The 13579-nt window shown below is 37.5% G+C and overlaps 1 protein-coding gene across 1 annotated transcript; it reads right to left on the reverse strand.

Moving 5' to 3' along the window:
• Positions 1 to 3865: 3865 nt before the first annotated feature.
• LOC141752756 (transmembrane protein 120A-A-like) lies at positions 3866 to 11066 on the reverse strand. The gene is made up of 12 exons (XM_074610917.1): positions 10911 to 11066; positions 9212 to 9330; positions 8410 to 8541; positions 8118 to 8177; positions 7934 to 8029; positions 7609 to 7698; positions 6931 to 6996; positions 6365 to 6426; positions 6108 to 6200; positions 5930 to 5994; positions 4739 to 4807; positions 3866 to 4349 (listed from the first exon to the last, which is right to left on the reverse strand). The coding sequence occupies exons 1-12, from the start codon at positions 10986 to 10988 to the stop codon at positions 4236 to 4238; spliced, it is 1044 nt and encodes a 347-aa protein (XP_074467018.1). The 5' UTR covers positions 10989 to 11066; the 3' UTR covers positions 3866 to 4235.
• Positions 11067 to 13579: the final 2513 nt, after the last annotated feature.

Genomic DNA, 13579 nt, shown 5'->3' on the forward strand with positions numbered 1-13579 from the left:
GGTGTCACTGTTAACAAGCAATTTCTGATTCTTACAGAGTCCCTTTAAGTATGGATTAACAAATAAGTCAACGTTGACTTCTGGTTTCACGGGACACAAATTTTTTTTTGATTTTGTGGGATATATATACGAATTACAGTGCATTAATGGTGTATGAGAACAGCCTGTTTCAGCTACATGGTGAGGGCCTTATAGGACATGTTCAGACCTGCTTGGATTCATCCAAACCCCTCAGGACGTATCCTCAAGTTTTTATCATTTGGGCAGATGAGGACACATAATGTGATGCTAAAATGCTAATGTGATGCTAAAATATTGAACTGATCCTTGGTGAAGAAGAAACCCATTTGAACTCGGCATGTCAGCACATGTGACTTTATTTTAAAGCTTGTAAAAGGGCAAACTTGTAATATACCTGGAGCAGGCAGCCGACAGCAGAAATCAGGTAATATTGTTGCTACGATAACCTACTCAAACAATTCATATTTTCCATATGTTCACTGTAAGGCTGAGACTCTTGTGGATCCAATGAGCTCAACTGTATTCATGTGTGATGATGTTAGTCCCCATAGTAGCCATTTCATTGTAGTGAGACCATTTTTTTAAAATGTGACCTCCCTGTATAAAATGACCTATGGTGACCTCTAGGTTAATCACAGCCTCAAGAAACTTTACAGCCACAAATAAAGACACCTAGGGCAATCAGAGGATGGATGGCTTTCCTTGCTAGATTGACAATAAGGGGGTTTCTGAGCAGTTTACACAACACAAGTGCTCGCCATCCAATCGCCGAAAAATGCATTTCTTGCAGAAATCTCCAAATGTCAAAAGTTTTTGATACCAAATCACAGCATGGCTTTTTCTATGATGTTCCTCAAGGTTTTGGTGTCTTAATGTGGTATTTTGGAGGGATTATTAATCATTTTTATCAATTCTCCAGTGGTAAATTTTTTTTAAATTTAGCCCCAAATTTGTGTAACAAATGGTATCAACCCCAAAGTTGCTGCAAACTTATGACACATAATAGAGCTAATTAATCTTAATGATTATTTCTGATTAATGACTAGAACAACTTGACACACAGTGCTGAATGCATCTCAAATTAATCCTCAGGTTCCCAGCTTTCAGATGATGTACACCACTTCTATGTGACATCTCCTGTTGACCTGCTATCTCCCCGTAAAGACCCTCCTGTACTCCCCTAAAAAAGACTGAGACAGAGGGTTAAAGCAAGTTTTAAAGATCTTGGACAATAAACCTAAAAACACCACAAAATCAGACCATCACCAACATAAATACAGATATGTCCATATCACAGTGAGCTTTCCTCTCCTGGATCAGCCTCTTTCGTCACAATCACCTCTCCTCTATGAGCCACATCCTCGCCTCTCTTTTAATCAGTCTGTCCAGATGGAAACTGCCTTTCTCTTTCATATATGCTGTCTGAGAGAAAGCTTGTGTATTTGGGACCTACTCGACCAGAGACACCCCTTCTCTCTCTCGGCCTCCCTACTGAGTGGTTCCCAGGCCGGGAGAGGAGGTGAGCACAGATAAGAGGTCTTTATCTGCGTCCCGGTGGGAAGGTGGGTTAAGTTTAAGGTGAAGGTTTGACAAGGCGGCCCGGGCTGCTCGCTGCGGCGGTTCCCTCCTTCCTTTCTCCACCTCCCGATGCGAAGGCTCAGACTCAGTCCCCGATCCCCATGTCCTTGGGCTCATTCTTGACGGCCCCCACTGCTCCACGCTTTAATGAGAAAGATGAAAGAGGTGCAGGCTGGGAGAATACCCAGCCCTCCTCCTCCTCCTCCTCATTCACTTTGCTGCTCGTCCCGTTTGCTCAGTCTCTCTCTGGCCCTCCAGCACTAACTCATCCAACACTTTCTGCTCGAGTGGGGGGGAAGTTCTGCTGTAATAAATTGGGAGTGAGGCTGGTTTCCATTTTACATTTTTCAGGTATTATTCCCTCTGATCTTATGTGCAAATTTCTTTCCATCCTATATTTCTTTGTGTTCTACTGTAGGTATGTTTAAATCATAAAGCTGAAATCTTCTGTCTTTTTCTTACGATGATAACGGTGTTCATGAAGTTTTTATTATTATGTCATGCATATAAATATGTCCTCATGTTGAAGATCCTCTTTTCCAGGCGTTTGGGACAAAGCAACACATTAAAAATAAGCAGCCAATTCAATTTATATTTTAGAGTTCTCTCTCGACTACTCTGGCCCTTTTGGTGCCCTCGGCGAAATTCGGATTTGCAGAGAACATTTTCGCAAGTTATACTGCAGGATTAACAGAAATATTAACAAAGTCAGACAGTCCTAGTGACAGCAAATATTATTTTTGCTTCAATAACATGTATTGAAAAGGTGCTATGTTCAATATTCTTTGTTAATACTGTTTAAGTATTTGGTTCACTGTAAAACTATGAGCCTTATAGAAGAAGCAAATGTGCAAAAATGAAAACAGAAGACTAGCATGTAGATCTAAAATCTTACAAGTCTTGACATCTGTTCGTCCAGAGAAAGAATTAGAGGGGTGAAAAGTGTATTTCTTTCTTTCTTTCTTTATTTGTTCATTTGTTGAACTTCACTGCAGATAATGAGGAAGGGCGCCCACCGGTATTTCTTTTTTTTTTTTTAGCGCCACCCAGAAGGTGTCGACCTACGCGACCTGATTAAAAGTACCAGTTCAATTTACAATTACGTACATTATATATTTATAGATTTGAAGTCATAAAACTCTTAAGGGGCAGAATGAAATGGTGATTACTTTATGCACATAATTACATTAGAAAACTCCCACAATTTCCGGTCTTGTTACCATTTCTTTTATTCTGCATGATAACGTTTCAACTGGGGCTGGCAAAGTTAACGTGATGTAGAATGACCTAAAAATATGAATAAAATGTCTGAAAAATATGAATGTCCAATAAATATTGGTAAAATGTCCAATAAATATTAGTAAATATCCAAAAAATATGAATAAAATGTCCCAAAAATATTAGTAAAACTTTGATAAAGTGACCGAAAAATAACAATGTCCAAAAAATATTGGTAAAATGTCAAAAACTACTATTAAAATGTCTGAAAGATATTCATAAAATGTTCGAAAAATATTTATAAAATGTCTTAAAACTATTAATAAAATGGCCTAAAACATTCGTTTTTTATTTATTTTTGTGTGCAGAGTTTAGTTTCCTTTAATATTACAGCAAAACTAGTCTCTTATTGTTATTTCCATCTGCTACAGTTGACTAGCAGTAATCTATTTAAAAAAGAGGTCGGATTAACATTAAAAAAGGGAGTTTCCCAGTCCTGATGTGGCCCCGAGTCCTGATAATTGTCTAGTTCACACTACAGCAGAACCACTTCCTAATTACTAACATTCACTCAGTGAAATTGATGATTGACCTTGATGGCATGTGAACAATAAGCACTATAGTTCAACACCTCCTCATCGCTCAGAGTCCTGCAGCAGCAGATGGCGGACTGTGATCGCCCTCAAGAGATGTGATCCATCTGGGAAATGAGTCCCAGAAATCCCAAATAAAGACAAAAATAGAGACCAGATTGAAGGTTTTAATGGATGAAATGTACTCAGTGTGTTTACATTAACAGCTTCAATTCAATGCCTCCACCTTGTGGTCATTTTGATGTATTGCAGTAAAGTACTAATTGCTTTATGAAGGGTGGAAGTAACAGGAACACCATAGAAAAAGCCATCCTGTGATTTAGTATCAAAAACTTTTAACATTTGACTTTTGACAAGAGGACTTTTCTCTAATTCAATCTAAAATATTTAATCATTTCTCTATCATTTAAATGAAATAATCAGAGGTTTGGAGGGGAAACAGTGAAAACAAGAACTTCTTTGGAGGAGCGTTTTATTAAGCACTTTCTGTAAGGCGAAAATACACTGCAGCTGCTGAGCAACAAACTATCGATTTCCTTATGTGAATATGATGCAAATAACTTAGTTATCTGCATATTCAGTAACATTTCCTTTTCGTAATATCCTCCTGTAACAACCTTAGCGTCACTCAGTAAGACCTGGTCTATGACCTACCCGTACAACGTATTGCTTTGACCATCATTTACACTTTAAATCAAAAAAGATGCTGATAAAATTATAGCAACAACAATGACAACATGGATAAAGAGCTCTAAAGAGAATATTAGAGCTAATGGTAACTTTTTTGGATGATTTTTTGGTGATTCTGTTCCTTATTTAAAGTCTTTATAAGCGCTTGGACTTGTCCTGGGTCTTGGTGTATTTCTGGTAAACCATTCCCAGTGTGGTGAAGAAGTTTCCCATGAAGATCACCATGTAAGAGCAGCCGCACATCGCAACCTACACCACAGCAACAGAACAGAGAAAAGCTCAGTCAGAGGCTCTTTAAGACTCACAGAACTCTTAGAAAATATGGTGTTACACAAGCGACTATCTGCATGTTTATCTGTATTCAGGAATTATACCAGACGTTGTTCAGTCTCTCCACTGAGTCTAAATGAAAGCTGTGTGACTGTTAATGGGCGATATGACGATATATATCATCAAAACAATATAAGGCCTTTTTAAGATTTCATAAACAGCTTTATGGACATTTATCCTCAATGGACATCAGCCACCCTTCCATACACTGTCTGAATGGGAGTTATGACTCTAAGAAGAAGTGGTATTCTGGCAAATTTCACGAGTAAATGAACGAGGGAGCGTTGAAGCTCTTGCGGTGTACAAACCTGCCACTCTTTACACTCCGGGAGCTGAAACATCCGGAAGAGTGTTAAGCCGTTGTAGAGCTGCCAGAACTGTAAGAGGAGGAACAGTCAACAGTCATGAATGCTCTTAAAAAAAGCCAACTGTGCAGTAAAAAAAAGTTTTTAAAGGACCAATATTTGTTAAATGTTATTTAATTTGTTGAAATCATCTGAGCGCTTTGGAGGGGAAACAGTGGAGCGTTATTTGGCCTCCTTCCCAACATGCTAGCATGACATGATTGGTACCAATGGATTCCTGAGGTTTTCTAGTTTCATATGATATTTGTCCTTTCACTCTAGTAAAACTGAGCCTACCACAGCCTCTGGAAGACAGTAAAGTTGGTCTGAGAGGGTTAAACACAAGGAGAGATATTCAGCTCGAGGGGTATAGATGTACAGTTCACGAGCCTATACTTGCACACAATCGGCAGGCAACAGACAGGTTTGTGCACATTTCAGCCTCCAATTCTCAGATCACAAACTCATGCTGTCAGTTACAAACACCTCCACTAATGAATCAACAGCACTTCGTTTCATAGAGCACTGGTTTCCAACGTTTTTCTTTAAGGGACCCCTTTTCTATCATTGAGTAATCTGACGACCCCTACGAAGTATAAAACAAACTATACAAATTTGATGTTATGAGTTTCCACTTTGTACCACTATACTATAGTCGGATAGAAGCCACTATTGGGTTAATTTATCCGTCTGCATCGTATTATGGGTGATACGGCGTGATGTCCGTGGCTGACTACATGTATCAGCGGCTGATCTAACGAGCTTCCGGTGAGTGCAAAACGGCCGTGTGCGAGTTGAGACGACACTACCCTGTCAAAATTCACACACTATGTAAGTACATAGTGTACACAGTGTACTACGTGGAAGTGTACTAACGGAAGTATCCAAATTGAGATGCAGTTTATGACTTTTTATCGCCCCCGACCCGCCAGAAATCCCCCGTCAGAAACTCGTGTTTACGCACACTTTGACTCTCACAAACACACTCAATAAAATCTATTCATTAGGCATTAAAAATTATACATTATAAATAAACCACAGGAGTTTCTTTGGGGTGCTAGGGAGGGTGTTATGGCTATCCTAGGGGTAGCTACAGCACTAACAAGCCCTAGATGTAAGTAAGCAGTGAGCACCAATAAGAGAGAGGCTACTCACTTGACCGAAGAACAAGAAAGGAAGGAGGAAGGTCAAGCCTCTCCACATCCAGGACTGGAAACCCTCTGAACACCAGAAGAGGAAACCAGAAGAAGAAATTTAATTATTATTGTTATTGAAAGTCTTTGAGAGTTGTTCAACTACAAATATAAACTGAGAAGCTTAGACCTGCACTCACCGACTGTAATGTCCATGGTGTGTCCTTCTCCCAGCGCTCTGAGTCTGTACAAGCAGCCACTCTGGTAGTAGTACTGGAGAAACTGGACAAAACCTATTTTTGCAACAGAGAGAACAGAGAATAAAATTTAAAAAAAGGAAGCTGTTAAAATAGTTATTATTGAAGGAAAGAAGAAAAACATCCCTATAACAGCTGATTACAAAACAGTGTACTATAATGATTAGTGTATAGTGTATAGTAAACTTTGAACCTCTTACTTTGGTACAGACAGTATGTCAGGAACTGGTTCCTAAACATCTGGTAGAGAGCGCCCTCAGGCCTGCGAACAAACACAACATCTGGTTAGAGTGAAGCACAAACCCAAACTTTTACGACACTCAAGTTGAAAAGAGCAAAAGCATTTTGATGGTAATGTTTCAACATGAGTTAAAGAAGATTAATTATATGCACGTCACGTAGGTGCGAGGCTATCAGAACAGCGACAGTAAAGAAAAAGGTAACGCCTGCACACGACTACATGCCACATAATTTTTATTGACTACGTTTCAATCCTGCTTGGATTTTCTTCAGGTCAAAATGTTTGGAAACAACACCCATATTTATACATCAAGCACACCAACAGGCAAACAAGCTCTGTGATGGCGAGTGAAAATATAATAGCTTTCTCTTTGGAGTAAGAGGGTATCTAAATCGCCTCCTCTTCTTGGGGATCTAATGAAATGTTCCAACACCAATGACTCAATGTATCATGACAATATTTTGTACAGTTATGGTTGAAAGTGTAAAACTCTTCCTCTAAAGAAAAGTGGATCACATCACTCACCAGGTGAGCATGACTCCAGACAGGAAGGTCGACATATAGTGATGGAAAACCCACCAACCTTTGATCCTGAAACAACATGGAAGGACTCACACTGAAGGGAACAGGACTGTATGTAGTAGACCAACACGATGTAATGCTAGGTGGAGATACAAACTAGGTCTATGTGACATCAAACTAAAAAAGTTGTGGGGCATTATATATATTTATTACACGGCTGTGTTGAATACTTGATTCTGATTGGTCAATCACGGCGTTCTGCGGTCTGTTATTTCTTTATAACAGACCGTTGCTATGTATAACAGACTGTTGCTATGGACACAGCTCTGATGTCTGATTCTGGCGGACCGTTTTTGTGTCAAATTATTGATTTCTTAAGTAAGTAGCCGTGTAATAAGCGGGATAATGTACAGGTCATTGTTGCGAAAGAATCCCCTTCAGGGCGATGAGAGACCACGGCATCGCCCTGTTGGGGGTTTCTTTCACAACAATAAGGAAGTTAAACAGCCAACATGTTAACCCTCAGTTCAGCTGCACGGAGCCGCTGCAGACAGCTGCATAGATGAAAATGAGAACATACAGTATCTGTTACCTGACACGTGTGAGTGAAAAATGCGTCTGATATGCTTGCGGTCTAGACATGGGGTAGATAATTATTAAAAAAATGAATTTGTGGCAGACCTTGAGCCGTTGCTGATGAGGATACTCTCCCGGATGGTGAGTGTACAGTAGTACCACACCAACAGGAAGTTGAACATGGCATCTAGGGCTCTGAAACAAAAACAAAAAAAGGAACATAAAGACATTAAACAGAACCAAATAAAGGCTTATCTTATCTTATCTGATATGGAAACATCAGTCAGTATATCAATATTTTAGTATTGGCCTCAGACTCTAGCATGCATGTAACAGGAGTTATGTTGGTGACGTAATAACTGTAGTGAATTAGACCATGAATTAATACTTTTGTTTGGACATTCCCTTTGTTACAAGAACTAAATCTCACCTGTAACTGAACAAAAAGCGGCATGTGAAGGAGAACACGAAGAGGATGACCGTGAGGACCAGTTTGAATTTCTCGTATTCGTCTTTGTAGGCAAACCTGAAATGATGTTAAAGTAATGTGACGTTGACGTGACTTTAAAGACATTTCTGGTGGTTGTAAGAAAAGGAACGTGAATGTGACTTACTTTGTCTGCTTGTTGAGGAGAGTTACGTTGACGTTTCCTAAAACAAGAGTGAGGTATAACCTGAACACGAAGAGATGTCAGTCATTTACAATGCATCTTTTAATCATTTTGTTGTTTTAAAATGGGAATAGATTCAAATAAAGTGTGGTGCTTCATTAGCTGAAGTATAAGATCTGTTAGAGCTGTTATAACTGTGTATTCACTGTGCCAGAACTAGTACAACAGTTTGACATTTGGAAAAATGCTGACAGTTTGTTATGAAACACCGATAGATCATATGACAGAGACACACCCGTTCTTCTTTGGCAGAAAAGCTTCCATCTCAGAGAAAGCGTACGCTCTGTCTTTGATGGACTCCTCGATTTCAGCGATGGTTTCCACGTCATCGGGGTTTAATTTGGGTGTTGGATGTTTTTCTTTGCATCTAAACATAGACAAAAAAAGCATTATGTTTATCTCACAGCACAGACTTTCACTCTAACTGTCGTTACATGTTGGCTTGCTCTTGATCATTTTCAATACTACAGTCCTCGGCACTGTGAGCCTCTGTGAGCCTCTCTGATCAGCTGTTCACTGACTTCACTGTGTGAATGTGTATGTTTGTATGTGGAGAACTCCTCCATAGCCCCGAGCTAATGTTTATTTTTCTTAATCATCGCATTTCAGACAGCATTTTTCTATGCTCTTATTGCACATGTTCATATCGCAATGACGATGAAAATATGATTTATCGGTCAGGACTAATCCCTACTCACAAACACTGCCACTGCCACCAATCCAGCTCTACCACTGCATTTAAAATCAATGTCTCTGCAGTGATGGGCAACACAAAGCAACACGAGCACCCACATTATCTACAGATAAATACATCTTCTCATTGCCCTGAATTTGAGTTTGAATTCATGTTTATTTGTCGAGCACAATCTCAAGCAAAAGCATGTCAGATATATTATCTGAGGCCTTTAAGTCTTGGCCGAGATATGGGCTGTTGAATGAACTCTTATTACAAGAAGAAAGGACATTAAAAGTAATGTTGTATGTTGTTGCACAAATACAGACAGCAAATTCTCAATGAATAGCTGTTCAATACTTACACTCCTAGTGACTCAGTGAGCTCTTTCATTTTCTTCCTCTGACGTGCTATAGCACCGGAGCAGCTGTCTTGCAGTTTGGTCACTTCCTCAAGTTTCTGTTTGTATAGACGGTGGGTGTCCTGGAGGTGAAAAAGGAATATATAAAGTTGTGTTGTGCCAAAGACTTGTGCCAAACCCCTGTTGGGGTTTATTTCACAACAATGACCGGCTCGCTGTACATTATCCCTTACATAATACAGTATGTGAAGGGGGACTGATTTTGGTGTATTCATAGGCCGAGGCTCATTATTTTCCACTGGGCATGTGACCTACAATGACAGTTGCTGCACAATTAGCTGTGTTGTAATCGTGATCATGTTTTGAAATCCACAGTTAAGTGAGGCTTTGAGTTTAGAGTGCCTTGGAAAACTTTCTATTCATAGGTCGACCGTCTGACCAGTCACTTGTGTTCCAGTAACAATGGAGGAATGGAACTAAGTACTTTCACTCTGATATTATGCTTTTGTACAAGGTTAAGATAAAATATAGTATTTTTTCCAATACATATATTTGACAGCTATACAGGAACAAGTTACTTTGAAAGATTAAGATTTTTATTATGTTTACAGGTTTATTATAAACTCTCACATTATCCAACAGTTGCCACATGTCCAGCTGAAGAACTTTAATAGGTCTACTATACAGAGCAAATCTTTGCTGGGATGGTGGAGTGAGTGAAATATACATTTCAGTCTTCAGACGTTTCTAATCCTTTTGTAAATGTTGCCTATATTATCATATTAGATAACACAATGTAGTCTTATATATGATAAATGGGTACTGTAGATAGACAGGAAAAAAGGTTGATGTTGACGAATAGATACTATAAATCTGTATGTTGTCTGTATGTTTTTCATACATTACAGCTCCATACATACATTATGTATATATTTTATATAGTTAAAAAATTCTGTGTGTACTATATTAACACTTTATCCCAAAAACATGCATCATTCTGTGACATTTTATGTTTTTGCTCAAATTGATGATGCCTCTATCATCCCCTCTCTCTGTATATATATATATACACACACATATATATATATATACACACATATATATACATACATATATATATATATACACACACACATGTATATATGTATATATATATACACACACACACACATATATACATATATATATATATATATATATATATATATACATATATATATGTATATATATATATACACATATATATACATATATATATATATACACATATATATACATATATATATATATATATATACATATATATATATATATATATGTATATATATACACACATATCTAGTGGAAGAAGTACTTCTTACTTACTTCTTCTACTTAAGTAAAAGTAGTAGTACTACAGTGTAAAAAAATACTCTGTTAGAAGTAAAAAAATCCTGCATTGAAATGTTAATTAAGTAAAAGCACAAAATCATCAAATTGTACTTAACTAAAGTAACATTACAATTAGTAACTCTGAATAGTTGTTTTGGTAGCTGACGTCACTGGTGCTCCTCCAAAACAGTGCCGTGCGGGGACAAAGTGACATCAGTTCCGGTCTCAGTTCTCCACACTGAGATCTACTTTCACTACACGTCGTTAGTTCCGTAGGTTAACACTAACTAACACCGGAAACAACGTTAACAGTTGTTTAACGTTAACGTACCTGGAATTGTTGGTAGTTCTTCTCTAAATCCTCCCATTCCCGCAAACACTCAGTTAAACCCGAAGGACTGGACAACATGTTTCTACTGTGACTATCTGAGGAAAGTTGCTGGAGTTGAGTAACATTCAGGACAGCTGTGCAACAAGTTGGGCTGCTTCCTGTCACAGCCTTCATAATAAAAGCCTGAAGTGTTTTTGTTTTGAGACCAAAATATGAGACTTTTATTTTAGTTTACTTGTGTTTTAAAAAGTGTAAAAGTTGTTTGTTGACATAGTAGAAAGTAATGAAGAACACTTGCTCAAGTACTGAACTTAAAGGTTCCATATACTGTAAAAAGTGAGATTTTCAGGTCTTTTATATTATAAAGCAGATTTAAGTGCTATATATTAGTGATGGCGAGCTGAAGCTTCATGAAACATTGAAGCTTTCCAGCAAATTGGTTCAGAAAAGGGTTAATTTCTCGAGGCTTCATGTGCACGAAACTACCTAGTGGTCAAAGAGTGTAAAACAGGCAGATATGATCTTAATCATGTGATCTGTGATATACTGTATTTTGCGCCAGTAAAGGCAGTTGGGTATGACTATAAACAATGAAAGAAAATATATATTACCATGTAATCCATTTATATCTATATAATGTCTATTTTCTAGTAAGTATATTATGAGTATATAACATACATGTATAATAAACTGTAATGGTTTTATGAGTAATGCATCTTATGTGTGTAGTGTGCGCGCATGCACGTGAGGTGGAGCGAGCTGTGAGTGAAGGCAGGCAGAGGAGCAGAGGAGCAGAGACTCCGACCCTGGAGACCAAAGCTACGGTCTCTCCCGCATACTACGACCGCGGCCAACACTGTTTTGCAAGACGGGCTTCACTAGATATAACTTTACAGTTTTGGTGCTTCCGTGTAGTTTGTGTTGGAGTCTGAGTCTGAACAGCGTAGCCACACGCGAACGCACATGGGACACCGACCCGGATTGATTTATATGTATAAGAATTTACAAACAGTCCCTTTAAGCTCAGATGCTGAGTTTTGCTTTATTGTTATACTATATCCAATCTTGGAGCATCTTAACTATGACTTAGAGATTATTTTACTTTCCATATTTTTCAAAAATAATCTCAATTTGAATAATTATTGTTTAATTAATCTAAATCAACGGTTGTGTTAAATCAACGGTTTTAAAGTCCAATCTTAAAACACAACTACAATTTACTACAACTTTTGTGCTTTTATTTTTCTAAGGTCACGTAAAACATCCGGTTTTATCACAGCTGACGATGACGCTCTTTACAAAACAAGACGTTCCAGTGTGCGTCGTGCGTGCTGGACGTTCTAGAGTGTTACTGGTTGGACCAATCAGAAGTGAGCTCTCAGAATTTGGCTACTCGTTTCAGCCAATCAGCTTTAAGACCTTTAAACATGCTCTTGTGTGACTAAACATGATGCCCCGAGAGCAGAACTATAATCTCTTATAAACCCAGATTTATGTGCAGGGTTTGGACATTAAATTCCAAACTATGACCCAAAACGTAGCCCTCTAATATGGAAACATAACCATTTTAATGACATAAGTTATTTATTCAGTTCTCTGTCCCTTACAAGGAACATTTTAGTGCAATAGCCTTTATTTCTCACTACTTGGCATGTAGCCTGTGTTTTTAGAGATTATGTTATCCTCGTTATCTTTAGAACATTTTAAAAGGAAATTATCATCACATTTAATTCATGATGTTTAATTATCTTTTGATATGTTTAGATACATTTTTTCTTTTTTTTCTGTATGTATTTCATTGTTTTTATTGGATTGTTTTCCACTGTTTGGTTAGGTTTTTCTGCACATGTGTGTACTTCTTGTTGTTGTTTAACTTTTGTTGTATTTTTAAATATTTCTTCCTTTTTTGTTATTGTTTTACTTTCTCCTGGGGTTGGGGGGAGGTCCTTTGTATAAGCCTGTGGCTTCTTGACCTCTCCTGACACATTTCTTGTTTTTTTTTTCATTGACTGGATTTTGTGCAGTTTTATATATGTGCAGATAAATAAATAAAAAATAATAAGTATAACTCTAGAGAGGGGAAACTATCATCTACAATATTGTTAGCACCTCTGGCAGAGACATGCAAGGACTGAATTACACTAATGACATTTAAATGGCACTAAATAACAATTATTCATAAATATTTTTGTTTATGAATACTAAACAAGAGAAAGTTGTTCTCTTGTTTAGTATTCATAAACAAAAATATACACACGACAACAACAGAAAACACACTAGGTGTCACTGTCTACTTACTTTATTTTTTCCCTCTGTTGTTTGCATTCCATTGTATTGTTGCTGTTTCTTGATTTTTTTCTGGAAAATACTTTGTAATATTGTTATGAAAAGTGCTATATAAAAAAGCTCATTATTATTTTTGTTGTTGTTTCCTAATATTTAGTAACTATATCCACATATACTGCGCATTATAATGGATAACAATCCCGAAAAATCTAAAACCTTAGAACCTTCAGCTTGATTAAAAATGGGTTCAAGTATTATTAAAGTGTAGAACAAATCTTAAAATACAAAATAACAGGTAACTACACCTTCATTTGTACATTAAAGTAGTTGAATGTTTCTATTAAGATGCACATTTAAGGCTAACAGGAGTTTGTTAAAAAAAA

Source organism: Sebastes fasciatus, chromosome 16, assembly GCF_043250625.1.
Source record: "Sebastes fasciatus isolate fSebFas1 chromosome 16, fSebFas1.pri, whole genome shotgun sequence".
Taxonomy (NCBI): Eukaryota; Metazoa; Chordata; class Actinopteri; order Perciformes; family Sebastidae; genus Sebastes; species Sebastes fasciatus.